Source organism: Copadichromis virginalis, linkage group LG6 (assembly GCF_057382275.1).
Source record: "Copadichromis virginalis isolate Kocher_CV1m ecotype Utaka linkage group LG6, C_Virginalis_male_GT1.1, whole genome shotgun sequence".
NCBI lineage: Eukaryota > Metazoa > Chordata > Actinopteri > Cichliformes > Cichlidae > Copadichromis > Copadichromis virginalis.
In genome coordinates, this window is record NC_140623.1 from 10,652,529 (window position 1) to 10,670,063 (window position 17,535).

Below are 17,535 nucleotides of genomic sequence, written 5' to 3' on the forward strand. Positions count from 1 at the left end.
CCAAGTTGAGTCATTTAAACGCGGAGGGAAATCTGAGCAATGAACTAATTTGGACTAAAAGTGTGAACACTTGTGAAATGCTCTCTGACCACCTGGACGCTACGGTGACCTCCACCACACAGCGCCATGATCTGCCAAATTATCACTAACCAGTCATTTGCTCCTTTTTGCTTTGTGCCACATGACAACAGGCTGCTCTACTTCCCCGTCACAAAAAAGGGAAAAAAAATCAAAGTCGGGATGGAGGCTTCTTTATCAGGAGCAAACCCGAGCAGTTCTCTCTGTCACAACCAGACATCAAAGTAATTTATGTGGTGCGTGTGCACACTTGTGCATGCCTGCTGGTAGGAAAAGTAATTGCTTACTCTAAATTAGTTAGAACAAATAGGGTGAGAATCTAATTCCACATTTATTACAATTATCTTTAATAGGTCTGTCTATTGCCAGACGTGTGCTGAAATTGCGTGGAAATGAATTGGCCGTGCGGGTTCAAAGATTATAATGAAATACAGCTCAAAATGAAGTCGTTTAATGAACTGAAGGCTTTTTCAGTCATTTCAGTCCTTTTGTTCTCTATCAAAGTTTTAAAATGCATGAAGAGTTCATTTCTGGCCGCATGTTTACTGAATTTTGTCTGAGCTCCTTTTATATGGATCATTATATTTGGACCATTTGGGACTAGTAGGAGAAAATGAAGCCTTTTTCCTCTTTGAACTGAGTTTGTACAGAAATAACATTTTGCATTTTTCATATGAGGTGAAGTCAGGCAGCTGCTTACCCTGACTTGCTGAGAAACCTGATTATGTCTCCTACTACAATATGTTACAATCCAGTTTGATCCAATTTTCACTTTCCCTGGTAATCCTCTTGTCTCCCGACTTGTTCTGATTTTGGGTCATGACCTGAACTGTAACGTGTACACACATACACGAGCACAAGTGATATAAATTTCATCAGGAGAATACGAATGCAAGGCTCTGGAAATCTGCATACTATTCAATTTGCTGTGATAGTATTGTACAAGGGAACCAGCTACACATGTGTAGGCCTGATTTAAAGAGCAATAGTAAGTTGAATAACATGACAGCTGCCTGGGTGTATGTTCACAAGCAAGTCTTATCATCTTATCCTCTCATATTGAAAATTGGGTGGTGGGTGCACCGGGTTCTCTGTCTTCCTCTGCTAAGCAAGTAACATCCCGCAAGGTGAAAGTTTGCACAGATATTTATATTTCTCACAACAGAACAAAGCAACAAAATATTTTTATTCTTAAATTTTATGATGTAAAGTTACAGGGCACAGAAGTTAAGCTCTATTCTTATCTTTAACTTCCCACTTTTCAGCTGGAGGTTTCTTCCTGTTAACAGGGAGTTTTTCCTTCCCAGCATCGCCGAGGTGCTCGCTCATAGGGGGTCATCTGATTCTTGAGGTTTTCTCTGTATTATTGTAGGCTCTTTACATTATGAAGTGCCTTGAAATGACTGTTGTTGTGATTTGGTGTTATAGAAATAAAACTGAATTTAATCGTCTAACAAAGAAACCTTAACAGGGTTTATAAAATATTCACTACTAAATGGACAAGTGTATTTCCTTATGTTTGCTTATTCAAATTGTTAATATTTGAGGTGCTCTTTATAAAGGATTTAAATAACGACAATTAAAATGTTTATGTTTCCATATAGTGATGTTCCACCAGTATGAATCTTTCGCTTGTGGCGTCTGATCAATAGCGATCAATAGCGATCTTTAGCCTTACATTTAACAATGCAAAACAGGTTTAACTAACAAACATGTTTTTGAGATGGTTCAAACCATGACATCTCCCTTCCCATTCAACTCCAGTGTATGTCTTTGAAAATCTTACGGTGTTTTCAGAAGGTTAAATTATATAAGCCACACTGCAGATGTTTATTAATAATTAAGGTCATATCCGGTTGTTCAGTCTGACCTCACTAGCCTGTCTGGACCTAAACTCCGCTGCAGGTCCATATATCAAACGATCACTATGGCATTACTGAGAGTTGAAAAACTGTCTAAAGTCTTCCATCTTTAATAAAATGATCAGCGTTCTGCTCTACTAGGTGTAACAATTGAGTTTAACATCCAGGCATCCATGAAAACGGAATTTATGACATTTAACTGAGTTAGAAGTTAGCAGGAAGTTAGCTCGCTAGCTTCTATCTAAATACAATATAGCATGTCACAAATTAAACAAATAAACAAATTAAAACGTACAGCTCTGTTATCACTTCCAGCATAAATGAAGACAGAAAACTAAACAGCAGTGACGTTTGTAGGGTTACTGAAGTTGGGCTAGCTGGTATATAATGATGTGCTACGTGACCGCTAGCGACACAGCTATGTTAGCATAATATAAACAAGCTAACTTTTTTTTCCCACTCGATAAAAGTTAACGTGAGTGTTGTCGGTGGTCAGGAACAAATGTAATCGCATGGCAGGATGCTGTAAAAGGACCAAACTTCAGCCAGGAGAACAACTGAGATAATCCATCCACAATACGAGGTTAGTCATTCATATACTGCTGCATGGGCTGGGCTGTAGTTACATCCTAAGGTTTTAAAAACTGAGCTTAAATAAATGATTAGCGGTAATAAAAGCCTATGGAGGTCAACAGGGATCACTGACTGTTTTAGGAGCTTTTTGAGATCAAATAGAAGAAAATACAAAACATTAAACATGTTAACAACACAAAAGCCATATTAAACGCAGACTACTTTAGGCCCGGAAGTAGGATTCGTCACGTCATCACTGAACAATCGGATTCTTTGTTAACCCACTAGTTAATATAGAAGAAAACCATCAATATGATGTAGCTGAGGGAGATTAAATGTGTTGTAGTTAGTTGTATGTTTACTTTAAATTCCTTTCTGTTAATGCCACTAAAAGTCAAAGACTGGGGAGATAGGTGGATCAGATGCAGCAGGTGGGGCGTTTAGGGAGCGTTTTAAGCATCTCTGCTAAGGGTTCATGGGTGGGGTTGTTGCAACCTTTTAGAAAATCTAAAATGTTCGTATTCGGAACAACCGAGGAGCCTAAAGAACACAAAGAAATATTTACAAAAGCATGAAAGCAGGGATGAATGTTCTCCTGGGTGAATTTACATTAATAGATCAAGAAAAGAAAGGAGCACATTTCCTGTGTACCGTGTTTGTAATCCACTGAACTGAGCTGGTAGCCACCTTTGCTGTGCAACACATCTGCTTTGAGGTCTCTGATGTTCATCCACCTTTGCCACTGAGGGATTACTTTAGTGGCACTTTAACACACAGACTGAGCCATAATTAGCATAAAGGAATAAAGACACGCCGAGTTATTTGCATAAGACACAGTACCGGTTCAGAGGAGGGCATTTACTCTTCATACACATTTTCACGTATCTCGCCGAGTGGGTTACGATGTTAATGCTTCATGAAAGGATGTCTTCTAGTGTTTCATCATACTGTATTAACTTATCCTTAACAGCTACCAGGTCGGTCAGCGAGCAGGATTCTAATTGGCTTATGACAGCAAAGGGGTCATCGGGGTCTCCTCTTATTGGTATAAATCATCCTCTGTGAGACACAGCGGCCCCTCTTGCTGTGAGCATAAGTGGGTGACAGAGCTGTCCTGACCCCCGAGGTTTAGGTTGGTCTCAGAATAATAGTATCTGTTCCATGTTTAAAGCAGAATGTATAATTTAAAAGGGGCAATTTGTAAGAGCGACGCGTCATTACGATGGCTGTGTCGAGAGGAGAAGGGAAGAGGAGGAGTTTCTCAGATGGGGATTTCTCAGCAGGCACAAAGGTGTCTGCATTTTTTCTTTTATCTGAGCGAAAGATTGGTTGATGTATTGCAGCATCAAAAAATACTCCAGTTTGTTTCAACACGATGACAAAGCTGACAAAAGCCGAATACACAATGAGCGTAAATGAATGCAAAGCGGATTTGTTTGCTAGCAGAGGTTTGTGTTGCTAATACACAGCATTGCTTCATAAAGAGACCTTTCGCAGTTTCATGGAAACCAAATTTACTGCTATGAAGCTGATCATTTCCCCTTTTTTTCTTTCTATCCAGCTCCAAGAAGCCAACTCTGTTTTAGCTCAAACTGGGGTTTGAGGGCTGAATGGCCACTTATGACTGGATTCACAGGTTAATATCCTCCCGGTGAGGCATCCTCAAAACACTTCACTGAGGAGGTATCCTAGGGAGATGCCCCAAAACACCTCAGCTGGCTCCTTTCCACATCGAGGAGTAACAGCTCCACTGAGCCGCCTCCCAAATAATAAGTAGTCTTTTTTTGACTACTTTGGTGACCTCAGACACAGTGATGGGCGAGTCATCCCTCTTGTTCCCGAACTGTGCTTTTACTACAGAAAGTCTTTCGGTGGCATTGAGATCTTCAAATAATTCTTTATTATATCCATGGATGAGATCAGCAGCACCCCACTCCCACTATAGACGGTGTGAGCAGGAAGGTACTGGAAATATATGAAAAGGTACTCATTTCATATATTTCCAGTTTGTCTCACACATGTTTTTGTGTCATAATTCACCAAAGTTTGATCAGTTATCTTCACACGTGAAATCAATAAGACAGAATGTAGATTTAGGCTAATATCCACTCGTGAAGTACTTGTGGTATCATTGTGCTGAGATGTCCTTCCTGCTCTTAAGTATGTGGCATCAGTAGAATAGAGCCAAATGCTCAAAGCCCCTCTCTCTCTCCACAGCCTCACTCTGATGGGTGAAAGCTGGCAATCCTGTTTGTGCTATATTGCTCTATAATCACAGGTATGAGTGTATGTAATAAAGAGGCCATGGAATCATGTGTTTAACCCCCAGCGCCCATACAAAATTCATAAAAAAGAATCAGCCAAGAAATGAAATGCACTGCACAGGTTTCTTCCCAGTCAAGACAGTAAAGCATGGTCTTAATTTGAATTGCAGAAGGAATAAAAAGGAGAGAGAGAGAGGGAGGCCCAGAGGACGGGCTGAGCTGCAAGCTCATTTCAAATGGGAATCTGGTCTTCAGGGTACGAGCACATGTATGTGAGACAGACAGGAGAGCAAGATGGGGGGGGCGCGAAAGCAAGGAGAAGGAAGGGAAAATCCAATTCCAGATTACATGTGCTTGTGGTGCAGTGTGGGTGGGCAAGTGTTGAAGCAAGTGAGGGAGCGTGTGAAAGGCAAAGAGAGAGAGAGAAAGCAGCAACGGAAGAATAGATATAATGTAGTTTCTACATAGCTGTGAGTGTGTGCGAATTGATGTGTTTGACATGCTGTGGGATGTGGGTTGAAGACACCAGAGATCAAACCAATAAATTTATACAGAAAACCAAACACGGGAAAAAAGAAGTCCTTTTATTAAAGTTAAAGGAAATGGTGGTACCAGTCTAACAGCGCCGTGGCTGTATACTCCCAGCTACACAAGAAAGACGCCGTATAACGTATCTTAAAATGATGAATATATATATACACCACTATGTACCGCTATCCAGGATGAAACAACAAACATCCATGAGTACATCAGGAAGACTGACACAACTGACCGCATGTTAGTGAATACGTGAGGAAGGATAGACGTCAGCATGGCATGGATCATCGGCAGATAGAAGAAGTGGCTGATATTGAATGGCTACCAGTGGCTGGACAAAGCTGCACTGAAAGACAGCACAGAGGCATTAATCATTGCAGCACAGAACAAGCTCTAAGTACAAGCTCCACAGAGGTTGGGGTCTACCTCACAATGCAAGACCCCAAGTGCAGGCTGTGTAAAGACACCCCTGAGACAATCCAGCAAATATTAGCAGGGTATCTGCGTGGTCTTCGGTTTGGAGGAACTCAGCAAGGGGCACTCAGGGAGAGAGACACCATCAAAACATTATTTTTTCTTTTCTTTTCTTAGGTAGCTGTTAAACTTACTTTTGTTCATATGTACTGCAGAAACTTTATTGTTTTTGACAGTAATGTAATCACCGCTAACAACAACATAAGATATGCACATCACTTCAGATATCAGAAACTTCCCACAAGATACCTACGTCACACCCAGGTTCTTTGAATATGATGTCAAGTTTAGTTTAAGCTTCGTTAGTTTGGAATTACTGCCCCCAACAATCTTGATCAAATCAGTGATCTCTGACTAATGCATTAACCTCCTAGGACCTGGCGTCCACATATGTGGACATCACATTTTGGGTCGTCTAGACCAAAATACTCAATTTTGCTCCACAAAGGCCTGATATCCACGTACGAGGACATTATACCTCCACTGTTCTATAGAAATTTAAAACAAATATCCTCATATGTGGATTTCATTTTTCTCAGAGACAAAAAAATCAGGTAAAAAAAAAAAAAAGTTCAATCTTTTTACATTCATCAGGTCCCAATCAGCCCACATAGCAAAGAGAAATCAAAAATGCATGCCATGAAAGAGTTCGGGTCTTAGGAGGTTAAAGCAGTGGTGTCAAACAGAAGGCCTGGGGACCACAATCAGACCACAAAAGACTTCAATCCGGCCCACCGGACTTTTAAAGGAGGACATAAATTTTAGATTTTAACTGTATTTTCATCAAATTTACAGCTTGTTCTGCTGATAAAGACCTCCCCCACAGTAGTAAAGGTAACAGATAAACAATTAAATGACATCTACTTTAGAAGTGTCTGTTTTTTACAACGTGTCCACATTCAAATATATAACTAAAATGGACATTTTTTTCTGTTTTGACAAAAACTTTCCTCTTTGTAATGACAGGGCAGTCTGGGCAATGAGCCAGCAGAGCTGTTTCTGTAATTTTACACTCTTATTTCAATCCCAAAGGGCCAAGCTGGAATTTTTTATTTCGCTTACTACAGCAGCATTTCTTTATCATCTTATAAAACTGAGACATTAGGTTGAAATTGCATCTCTTCTTCTTATCCTAAGACATCTTAGGGATTAAACGTGCAGTTAAACACCTTTATACTAACAGAAAGTTTCACCGGTCTGGTCCACTGCAGATCAAAGTGGGCTGTATGTGGTAAAATGAGTTTGGCATCCTCATTTTTTTGGAGAGCTCAGTGCACATTACACATGCTCTTATTCACACTGAGGTTTTTATGGGTCATATAAAAAAACCTCGTGCAAATGTGTGGTGTTGTTTTCTGAGGGAGGACAGTCTCACGTCTTCATTTGTCACACTCTTCATGCTCTTAGATTATCCTCTACCAATGTAACTTGAACAATGCAGCTGTCACCACCATCCTTTAAAGCTCTGTTGATTAAACAAAGAAACAGTTTCTAAGAGGCTGCGCTGAAGTGCTAAATATCTCCTTCACGTCCACTGGAGGGGAAATGACATCATTTTAAAGTCTAGTCATCGGCGCTTACTGTAGAAAAGTGAGTGTGTCTGTGAAGCACACTCAGCATGATTGCAGTATTTTTAACTTTGTAGTACCGACTCGCATTTGCCCAACAAACAATTACTGTAAGCAAGTGAGACACAGGGGCATTCAGATGTGAAACTTTTCTGCTGAAACACAGTGCGCTGTCACTCATCACGGTCCTTTCAGGAAGCGAACGCAATCTCAACACGGCGCTCTACACGCAGTTCACGCTGAAATTATGAAAAGATGAAAGTGTTTTTGCAGGACTCTGAAAGGTTTCGGCGCCGCTTCCTCGTGAAATATCTTCTTTAATGTATCTATCAAAGTGCACTTGATGAAAAACACTTTGTTCGTCTGAGAGTTTTCTGAGGTGTATTAAAGATATGTAAATATGAAACAGGCTGTTGTTGGAGTCCTGTCATGATTTTTTTTTCTTTTTTCACTTTTTTTTTATCAGGCTTTGTTATAAAATGGTTATTATCTCCACAGGTATGATAAAAATGCAAGTTTAGCAGCAAACACTCCCCCAGCGATGAGTGAAAAAGACGGCTGGAGGGAGGCTCGTGGTAACAGGGCTGATGCTACAGTATGTGAGTGTGTGTGTGTGTGTGTGTGTGTGTGTGTGCGCGCGCGCACGCCTGGAAGTGTGAGACATATTGTGAGAGTGTGCTCGTGTGCGCAGCCGATGCCCATTTGAAAGCCGGCGCTAGTCTTTCGTCCTTCAATCGCCAATTAACAAGGGGCCATTTAATTGCAGTGGTTTAGGAGGGTACAACAATTACCACAGGAGCTGCACTAAGCCAAAAACACACACACAAACACACACACAATCTCTCTTAATGAGCAGCACTATCCTTTCTTCCTGTCTATCATTTGCATTTTGCTCTCCCCGTGCCTCCTCTTCACCCTCCCACCTGCGTTTTTGAGTTGTTTAGACTGAGCTCCTCCAATCGTCTTCCTTATTTCTCCTTGTCTGTCACTTTTTGTTCTGTGATATGTTTCCTTCAAAGCTTCTGACAAAGTTCTCCTCCCTGTCTCATCTCTTTTGTCCCAAAGAAGGGTTGATACAGACACCGAGCAGAATACTGGAGACTTGATACAATCTGCGATACCATGCAGGAAAAAATGGGAAAATTGAGTTTTCTTGCGTTCGGTCATTCAGACGAACACAAACATAAACGCATGTTTACACGTGCAATTTTAGATTTTGTCAGTGCTGATTTTTGTAATATGTTCTTTCTTTCTCACAGGTTCTTTCAAAGGCATGTGCAAGCAGATAGATCACTTTCCTGAGGATGCTGACTATGAGGCGGATGCCTCAGAGTACTTCTTACGTGAGTCTGTCTTTTTTTCCTTCATAATCCCAGAATAATCCCAAAGTTGTCACCTATTCATGCTTTCTGGTTTTAGTTGGTTTTGAGTCAGTAACATCTGATCTTAAAGTTATCTTTCACTGCTCGTGTCTTTATCATGAACTCTCTGAAAAGCCTACAAACATATTAAATGAAGGATGGAAAGTGAGGATGTGGGCTGAGTGACAGCACACTTAGCCAAAAATGGAAAAAGATCAAAGGAAGAGGGGAAAGGGGCTGGGATGAGAAACCACACTTTTTTGTCGTAGAGAGGGTAAAAGGAAGAGGTGGCAGAAAGTCAGAGACAAGGAGAAACTATGGAGGGCAGTGTACACTTACAGCAGAGACTCAGTAGAGGAGGGGTCAGGCATGTGAATGGAAGAATGAGGGGAATCTCACTGTTATGGAAGAGGAGGAAGAAGAAATAGTTAAAGTCCTCAAGAAGAAAGATTGTGGGAGGTGAAAGAGGACAGGAGGAAGGTGCATCAGGAGAAAGCACATGGCTCAGTGAAGGGAAGGTTGAGGAGGTGAAGGACAAGGAGTAGGGTAGCAGTACAGCGCTGTTGCTCTCCCAGCGGCTTGCCAATTAGGACACTTTCTTCTATAAATACTCTAGGCTCTGCTAAGTGGGTCACACCTCTCCTACTCCTCCTTCCTTCCATCCATCCAGCCATCCCTCACCTCCTCCCTCTTGCTTTCCATCCATATGTCTGTCCATCTCCACCGAGGCCTTCACGCTTGCCTGACAGCTGGTGGATGGAGGCTGTGGGGTAGAGCGAGGAATACAGGGAAGCGAGGGAACTGAGTTTGTTGTCATGTCCACTCAAAAATCTTTTTTTGTGTTTTTAAAAGTTTGCAAAAGTTTGAAGATGGTTTAGTGAAACGGATGCGCACAGTGTGGCACGGGAAGTTTGCTAGTTTGAGACTGGATAGTGTACAGTTAATCTTTTTTATAACAGCAGGGAGTGAGTTGCGGCAATTCTCTCGATGCCATAAGGCTTTCTCTGAGGCCTTTCAGACAGAAGATTCTGACCTATCAGCCAAAAAAAGTATCTGTGGTGTTAATTACCCTCTGTGCAGCCGTCCTGTTGTCACTAATGGCCCTGAGGAGCGGTAGAAGCCCAGAAGGGGCTTCTGGTCGTTGGTGTTGTGGGTCCATTTGAGATCAGCGGAGATGTGGGTGCCCAAAAACCTGTAGGTGAACTGGGCCGAGTTGGACTGATTGAGGCTAGTTGGTTGGGAAGTCTTTGATCCAGGAGCAGGTGTCAGGATGGACCTGATGGTGGTCCAGTTTGGTGGTGAGGATGTCTGGGATTCTCCACGAAGAGCATCCTAATGTAGCTCTTCCTGTTCTCCAGATGGCTAAGCACTCTGTAAAGGGTGATGGTGGTGACATCCTCCGTGGACCGATGTGGATTGTAAGAAAACTGGTGAGGATCAAGGGAGGGGGGTATACAGTCTCTGATGTGCGAAACAGCTGCTCGAAACACTTCATAGCTACAGACATGAGGGTTATAGGTGTGTAGTCGTTGAGGCTGTCTATACCAGTCTTTGTGTGGATGGGAAGGGTGGTGGAGGCCTTCAGACAGGTGAGAACAGTGGCATGAGTCAAGGAGAGTTTGAAGAAGCTGGCGAGGATCCCTGCCAGGCTTTGACCACAGCCCCTGGGATGCCATCATGCCCATCAGCTCTCCTGGGCGATCACCGCTCTGAGTCCTCCTTATATACTGTTCAGGTCAAAACTTGAATCATTTTGATATATGGTAGCAGTAAAAGATTAACTTGAAATTTTGTTAAAAGTCACGCAAAATATCCATCCATTCTCTTCCGCTTATCCTTGGTAGGGTTGCTGGGGGGCTGGAGCCTATCTCAGCTGTCTTAGTGCGAGAGGCAGGGTACTCCCTTTACAGGTCCCCAGTCTGCTGCACGGCTAACACAAAATATTTTTAGGTAAAACAGGACCTAATTTGTGATACTAGAGGTTTTTCTACAGAAACAGGGGTTGAAAAGCCTAGAAAATACTCTCCCTCCTCCCTTTAATTAATAATTAATCCTCCATTTAATAATGTCAGATGGGTTATTATGTAAATTCCATAATGAATCTCTAATTTTAAAATTGGTATAAACACATATAATGAGGCAATTCTAGGCCTGGGAAAAACTGATCCTGACCATACGAACACAAACACGTGTTTGTAAGAGTTAATAAGGCTTCACATGCACGTGGGCATGAATAAACTGAATGTAATTTTTTTTCTAACGTTGACTTTGTAATGAGATGTAACCACTGCTGTCCAACGACAATGACCTAGCTTAATTAGAATAGTCATTAGCTGTAACCCTGACAACAAGTCAGGTAAAACAGTTAAATGCTGAACTCAGCTGTAATTATATGCTGAAATTCATCACTGTGTCAAGTGCTTAATTGTGACTGTCACCATTTGCACAAACTGTCCTTCTGCTCCTATTCTGTTTGCTATCTGAGCACCACTTTTGTAGTTTGCCAGGTTACGTAACTATTATAAATGCGTTAACGCACTGACTCTTGCACTATTTGCTTTTGGCTTCCTGAATTCTTCAGTGATATGGTAATCAAAGCCTATTTTACTGTCCGCTTCACTGCAAGTCACTCTGATTAACAGTGTCAGCTAAATTACAGCAATAACAATGTAAAGTGTGGATGATGACACATTTTGACAGATGGAAATGATGCAACATCTGTTTATCAATGCAAGATCTTTTCCTCTGTTATTCTGCTCATACACATTCCCACCTGAAAGCTTCCCACTGTAGCCACAGTCTCATACTAGTTGCTCAACTGAACTTGCTGGGTTCATTATACAGTAGTCGATGTAGATGGTTAACCATTCCCCTTCAAAAAGCTAACCTTCAAGTGCTGCATCTGTAAATCCCAGCCCACCTCTGCCACCTTGAATTTCCATCCCTTTGTTTTGCTGCCAAAAGCCTGAATAAAGACAGCCAGAGAGATGGAGTGAAACAATAGAGTTCAATATTTGCTGACTTGGGGTTGCTGGTTTCCTCAATACATCCTGAAACATCAAAGCTGTTCTCAGGTACTCTGATTTATACAGAAAAAGGACGTCCGATCATTGATGCAGGTATTTTACCTTCACCTGTTTTTTTTTTCTGTCGTAATATCACATCACATCAGTCATTAAGCTCTGACCAACAGTTTTGAAAACATGCGTGTGAAATAAATCTTTGCTCTTCTCATGTCTGAATGCAGCTTTGTGGTGATATATGGACTAACATCACAGACCACATCGAAGATGCAAATTAAGAAGGAGAAAGCAAACGAGCCCTAACATTTTCCTGTTTTTGTTGCAGTATCATGATCTGTCCCAGATGGGTTTTTTAAGTTGAGATTCACTGCACAGAAAAAAAAGGAAAAGGACTAAATAACACCTCTTGCATCATGACTGAGTGGGATTTGTCCACAGATTAATGAAGTGCAGCAGTTGTGCAGCTCCAGAACTGAAATGAATAAAAAAGTGTACAGAAGCACAGAGACGGGCAGAAATGTCAGATGTCATTCTGTAACAATTCAAACAGTAGCAGACTAATATTAATATGCTGTTATTCAGACTAGAGGAGTGCCTTGATGCAAGGTTTTCAAAAGTTGAATTAAGGCAATCGATAGCAAATAGTAGGGACAGCTAACTAATTACCCAGAAGTTAAGCAGGGAATTCCCTTGACCCTCGGGGTGACCACTTTTGATGGCAACATGATTGCACAGGTCATCTGATGGAAGGCAAGCTGCTCCCAAAACAATTACAATGTAGTCTGTCAAAAAGATTGTAGTCACTCTCAGACAGATTGGTGAAGGTTTGCAAATAATTGCTGTATAATTAATAAATGTACAAAGCAGAGGCTCCAGCAACACTTAAAAGTAAAGAGGAACAACTTTATTAACTGACCAACGCGTTTCCGCTTGTGATCAATCTGCATCAGGTTGCACCAGCGAGCGCAACTCATCTGCATTTGGCTATTTGCAGCAGGGGACTCAACTCAGCTGGTTGCATCCTGTAAATATCCATCCATCCATTCGCTTCCACTTATACTTTCCAGGGTCGCGGGGGGTGCTGGTGCCTATTCCAGCTGTCATAGGGCGAGAGGCCAGGTACACCCTGGACAGGTCGCCAGTCTGTCGCAGGGCTAACACAGAGACAGACAACCATTCACACTCACAGTCACACCAACAGGCAATTTAGATTAATCAGTTATCCCCACAAACTGCATGTCTTTGGATGGTGGGAGGAAGCTGGAGAACATGCAAACTCCACACAGAAGGACCCCGGCCTGACGGTGGAATTGAACTCAGGACTTTCTTGCTGTGCGGCAACAGTGCTAACAACCGTGCTGCCCTATCCTGTAAATAGTCTGACGCAGTGCCTGTGTCAGTCTGTAGTTAAATAACCATCCTGCAGCAACTACATCAGAAAGAATTTCTGTTTCAAATCTAGGAGGTTCTTGCAGGATTCAATGTAAATAGTTAATATGAATTTCTATCTAATGTGAATATGGCGACAGATTTTCAGCAGACAGGAGGAGATGTGGAATTTTCACTGATTTATCACAGTTAACTGCCATATTATCGCAAACAGATTGAATATAATTGCAAATTGACCCCATTCAATGACAAATTGATACAGACTGATAACAAATTGATTCCATTATATTGCCATTTTAGTACCATCTCGATGCACCAGAGTGGCTTCGAAGATGTCCGGAAACTGACTGTGAATGGTGGCTGATCTGATCCCCTTCTCCAAAGCAGCTATTTAAGAAGAAATGAGATTGTAGTTTCATTCCACACAGTCGTAATAATTCCGGTCATGCTGCAGTTTCCAGTCACTGTTTTCCCGAGCGTGACTGCAGCATAAGAAACTCGGGTTTGCGGTCACTATGGTTTCATACATTTTCATACATTGCTATGTAGCAAAGTTTTGCCCGGGATGCCTCATAGGTGCCCGTGTGCAACAGAAAACAGCTTTTAGGCAACACATGAGCATGGCTCTAGTAAATCGGAGAAAAACACTGTCAAAATTTGCAGTATATCAGGTGAACGGATACCGACACACACGTGCATACATAGATTCCTTTATTTGTTAGAGATTCTTTTCACACACTGTTTCTCCTTTTCTCTGTCTCCCTCTCTCTCTGCCCAAGGGCATTTTCTGTCTCTCTCCCTCAGTCTCTTGCTCTCTGAGCTGTTTCACCCTGCCCCCCTCCCTTTTAGGTCTCCTCTCACTGGGTGAATTTGTACATGTGGTTATGTAAGAGCAAGCAGTCAGCCTTCGTCCTGCAGCAGTTGTACTATCAGCCACAGAGAGAGAGGACAGATCTGCCACCAGAATTCTTCGGCATAGCATAATATAGAGGACAGAGCTGACGATTTACCTTGCCGATGTACTAGGGCTGGGCGATATATCGAGTTTTTTAAAAATATCGATATATTTTCATACGAGATATAAGATGTGACAATATCGTTTATATCGATATAGTCTATGTTACGTTATAATTATACTTGTGGAGCCGCAGGTTTGCCTCTCTTTCGTCCACTTTTGTCTCTACGCAACGTTACTCCGCCTCGCCTCTCCTTCACTGAACACAACTCCCCCTCCCCCATAGCTTCACCTGCAGGCAATGACAAGATGAAAGCGGAAAATCTCCGTTAGCGAGTTACCGTGCGTGGGGCTGGACGGCGTCAACGTGTTAGCGAGCTAACCGTGCTAACGAGCTAACCGCGCTAACGACATGCAGCCAGGAGGGGCTGCACGGCCTAAAATCCTTTCATTTTCTCAAAAATCGACAGTGCGCCTTATGTATGAATTCTGGTTGTGCTTACTGACCGCGAACCGATTTTATGTGGTACACAGCGCTCGGCAATCTGTCAAAAAATGTTTTAATATGACTTTGCTAAGCTACGGAGCTACACCACTTGATGGATTGTCGGAGGATTACGGCTACCGAGGAGGAGCCTCGCGGAGTGATACGTACTGTGTGTGTATAAGGACCACAAATGGCACCTGTTCAGAGACGTGGTGCAGCTGTGAAATCTGTCTCTTTGTTATTACGCTCAGCGTCTATTAGTTTACATTTTGACTGCACAATTGCGAGCTTTTTGTTATGCACAAAAACAACATTGTTTTCTTTTATTTATGGACCATGATTATTTAATAAATGCTGATAATTTATTTTTGAGTAATTTCTTCATGTACATCTACGCTGTATGTAAATAAAAGTGCCCGTGTGACATCTGGGACACAGTGTGACTAAGAACTCTCTTTTTGTTCTTAACTTATGACTTTAAAAAAAAAAATCAAGATATATATCTTATATCGCCATCCAGCTAAAAAATATCGAGATATGAATTTTGGGTCATATCGCCCAGCCCTAGGATGTACCCATCTAAACCAGAGAGCACCACTGTCGATGCAGAAATCTCTCTCTGTGTGACTCAACTGCATTTTCCTGGAAAATTTTACCGGCGTCTCCTTTCGTTCAGATCTCTTAATTTTAAAACATTAACTTATGCATGAAGACTTTGGGGTTTTCTTTGGTCTGTTTCATGCTGTGCAGAAACCATGAAGGCAATCACAGCCGGCTTCTTGGTCAGAACTTCGACTTTTATGAAACCTTGTGCAAAAATATGCACCTGACAAAATCCGAACTTGTGGGTCACTTGAAAACAGATATTATACAAGGACATACATTTCACCTCGGCTTGCTGAGACGCTTGTTATGTCCTATATAAAACCGTTTTGATGTATAGCCTTCTGTCCATAATATGTCTTGCACTGTCTGCTATTATTGCACATGAACTCACGGTGTCCTTGAAACCTGAGCTTGCATTTATTGGATAACAGATTTAGGTGACAGCATGTTTCTTGGTGTCATCAAGGTAGATTAATGTGCATTCACTATATCCAAAAACAAGACAAAGATAAAAAAGCTATCTATATTTATTTCCTGAAATTGTTACATAATTGATCCCATTTTGGCTTTAAAACTGAGGAAATCCGAAGCCCACGGTGCGTGGCTATATGTGTACTGATGTGCCTTTGTGGACATGTTACAGTAAATGTTCTGACTTGGGTATCATATGAGTTATGTGTGTTGAGGCTTTAATTTGAAACATATGAAGTCTATAATTCACAGATTTTGCATAGGCCACTACAGCTGTGTGTGTTTGCAGAGTTGGAAAGAGTAAAAAGGGAAAGGCTGTGAAGCATACAACACAAAGTGTGTGTGTGTGTGTGTGTGTGTGTGTGTGTGTGTGTGTGTGTGTGTGTGTGTGTGTGTGTGCGTGTGCGAGAGAGACAGTGTATGTGCAAGCTTTTGAAGTGTCTATGTGTGCTGTGTCATGCATGGAGCCGATGAATGGGATTAGATATGGCTAACAGCTCAGCACTGGCCCTAACTGGCTTGAACAAGGCAGAGTTACACACACACACACACACACACACACACGCACACACACACACACACACACACACACACATTTGTGTGCATTTATGAGAACCATTAAAACCACTGCCTAACCTTAACTGAGCTCTAGTAGTGGAGTTATGGAACCTACAGATAAAGCAAACAATAACATATGAAAGTGTCAGTTTTTACTGGTATTGTGGAAGATTGTGACTCCTGATATGCACAAATCAGGAAGATTTTTAGAAGTCGACAAATTAGCCATGTCTGCGTGGCAGAGGCTTCCTACTAGAGATGGCACGATACCACTTTTTTATGTCCGATACGATACCGATATCATAAATTTGGATATCTGCCGATACCGATATGAATCCGATATAGTGTTTTTTAATCAACAAAACTGTTTTTTTAATATCTTGCTGCATTTTGTATAAGTTCATACTCAAGTTTAAAACAACAACTACACTAAAGCTATTCTGTTATACCTGTATGCAAAAAAAAATATTTCATAGTTCAGCAATACTGATCAATCTAATAAACTTAAACCTACACCATCCTCCCTATTCTGGTATTTTAAAGAGTACTTAGCATAAATATTAAGCAACCTAACTAATAGGGTTCCAACTCCCAGCAACAACAAAAATAAATAAATAAAAAATAGGGAACCACCCCTCATGCTCCACCTCATGATGCTTAATCGACGTAATCAACCTTAATTTGATGCAGTGTGGAAAAAATGCACAGAAATCAATTATTTTTCAAGAAATATTAAATAGATTCAACATCTTTCTTCAACAAAATTGCAGACTGCACAGATGGTACCTTCCCAAAGGAAAAAGTACTATAGCTTACTAGGGTATATATATTAGACTTAATAGTTACTATATACAGTAATTGACTTCTATTCATTTTACATCAAATTAAAACTTTGGGTGTCAGATAATTATTTATTAAAAGCTAGACATTTTAAATGAGAATAAGAAAGAAAAGTATGTCTTTGTGCCCCCTTTTCCCTGTTAATGCCCTATCAGCCCCCCTGGCTAAACTTTGCTAGATCCGCCCCTGCACAGTTACCAGCCGTCAGCTACTCGAGTAGAAAGTAATATTAAATACATTCTAACAACAGCTGATCAAGCTTAAACGTGCTGCTGTTGTTCAGCCGCTGGTTTCCTCTTTCTGGTGCAAAGTGGGCCAAAAGCAAACTAGAGACACGGACTAGCGACAGAAAAGCCGATCAGCTGATCGTTAAGCAGTTTCATGATTGAAGTAGCAGCAGGAGAGGCAGTCGCTCCATATATCGTTTGTTAAGCTTAACGCAGGAATGCTTTACAAACATTCAGAGATGGACTTACACACTTGCTTTAC

The 17,535-nt window shown here is 41.4% G+C and overlaps 1 protein-coding gene across 2 annotated transcripts in view; it reads left to right on the forward strand.

Annotated features, from left to right (window-relative positions):
• Window positions 1-17,535, forward strand: part of cacng2b (calcium channel, voltage-dependent, gamma subunit 2b) — a 71,305-nt gene that overhangs the window by 39,358 nt on the left and 14,412 nt on the right. For both annotated transcript variants that reach the window (XM_085458579.1, XM_085458578.1), the window contains one exon: window positions 8,616-8,699. In XM_085458579.1, the coding sequence (XP_085314705.1) occupies window positions 8,616-8,699 (84 nt within the window). The remainder of the gene's footprint in view (window positions 1-8,615; window positions 8,700-17,535) is intronic.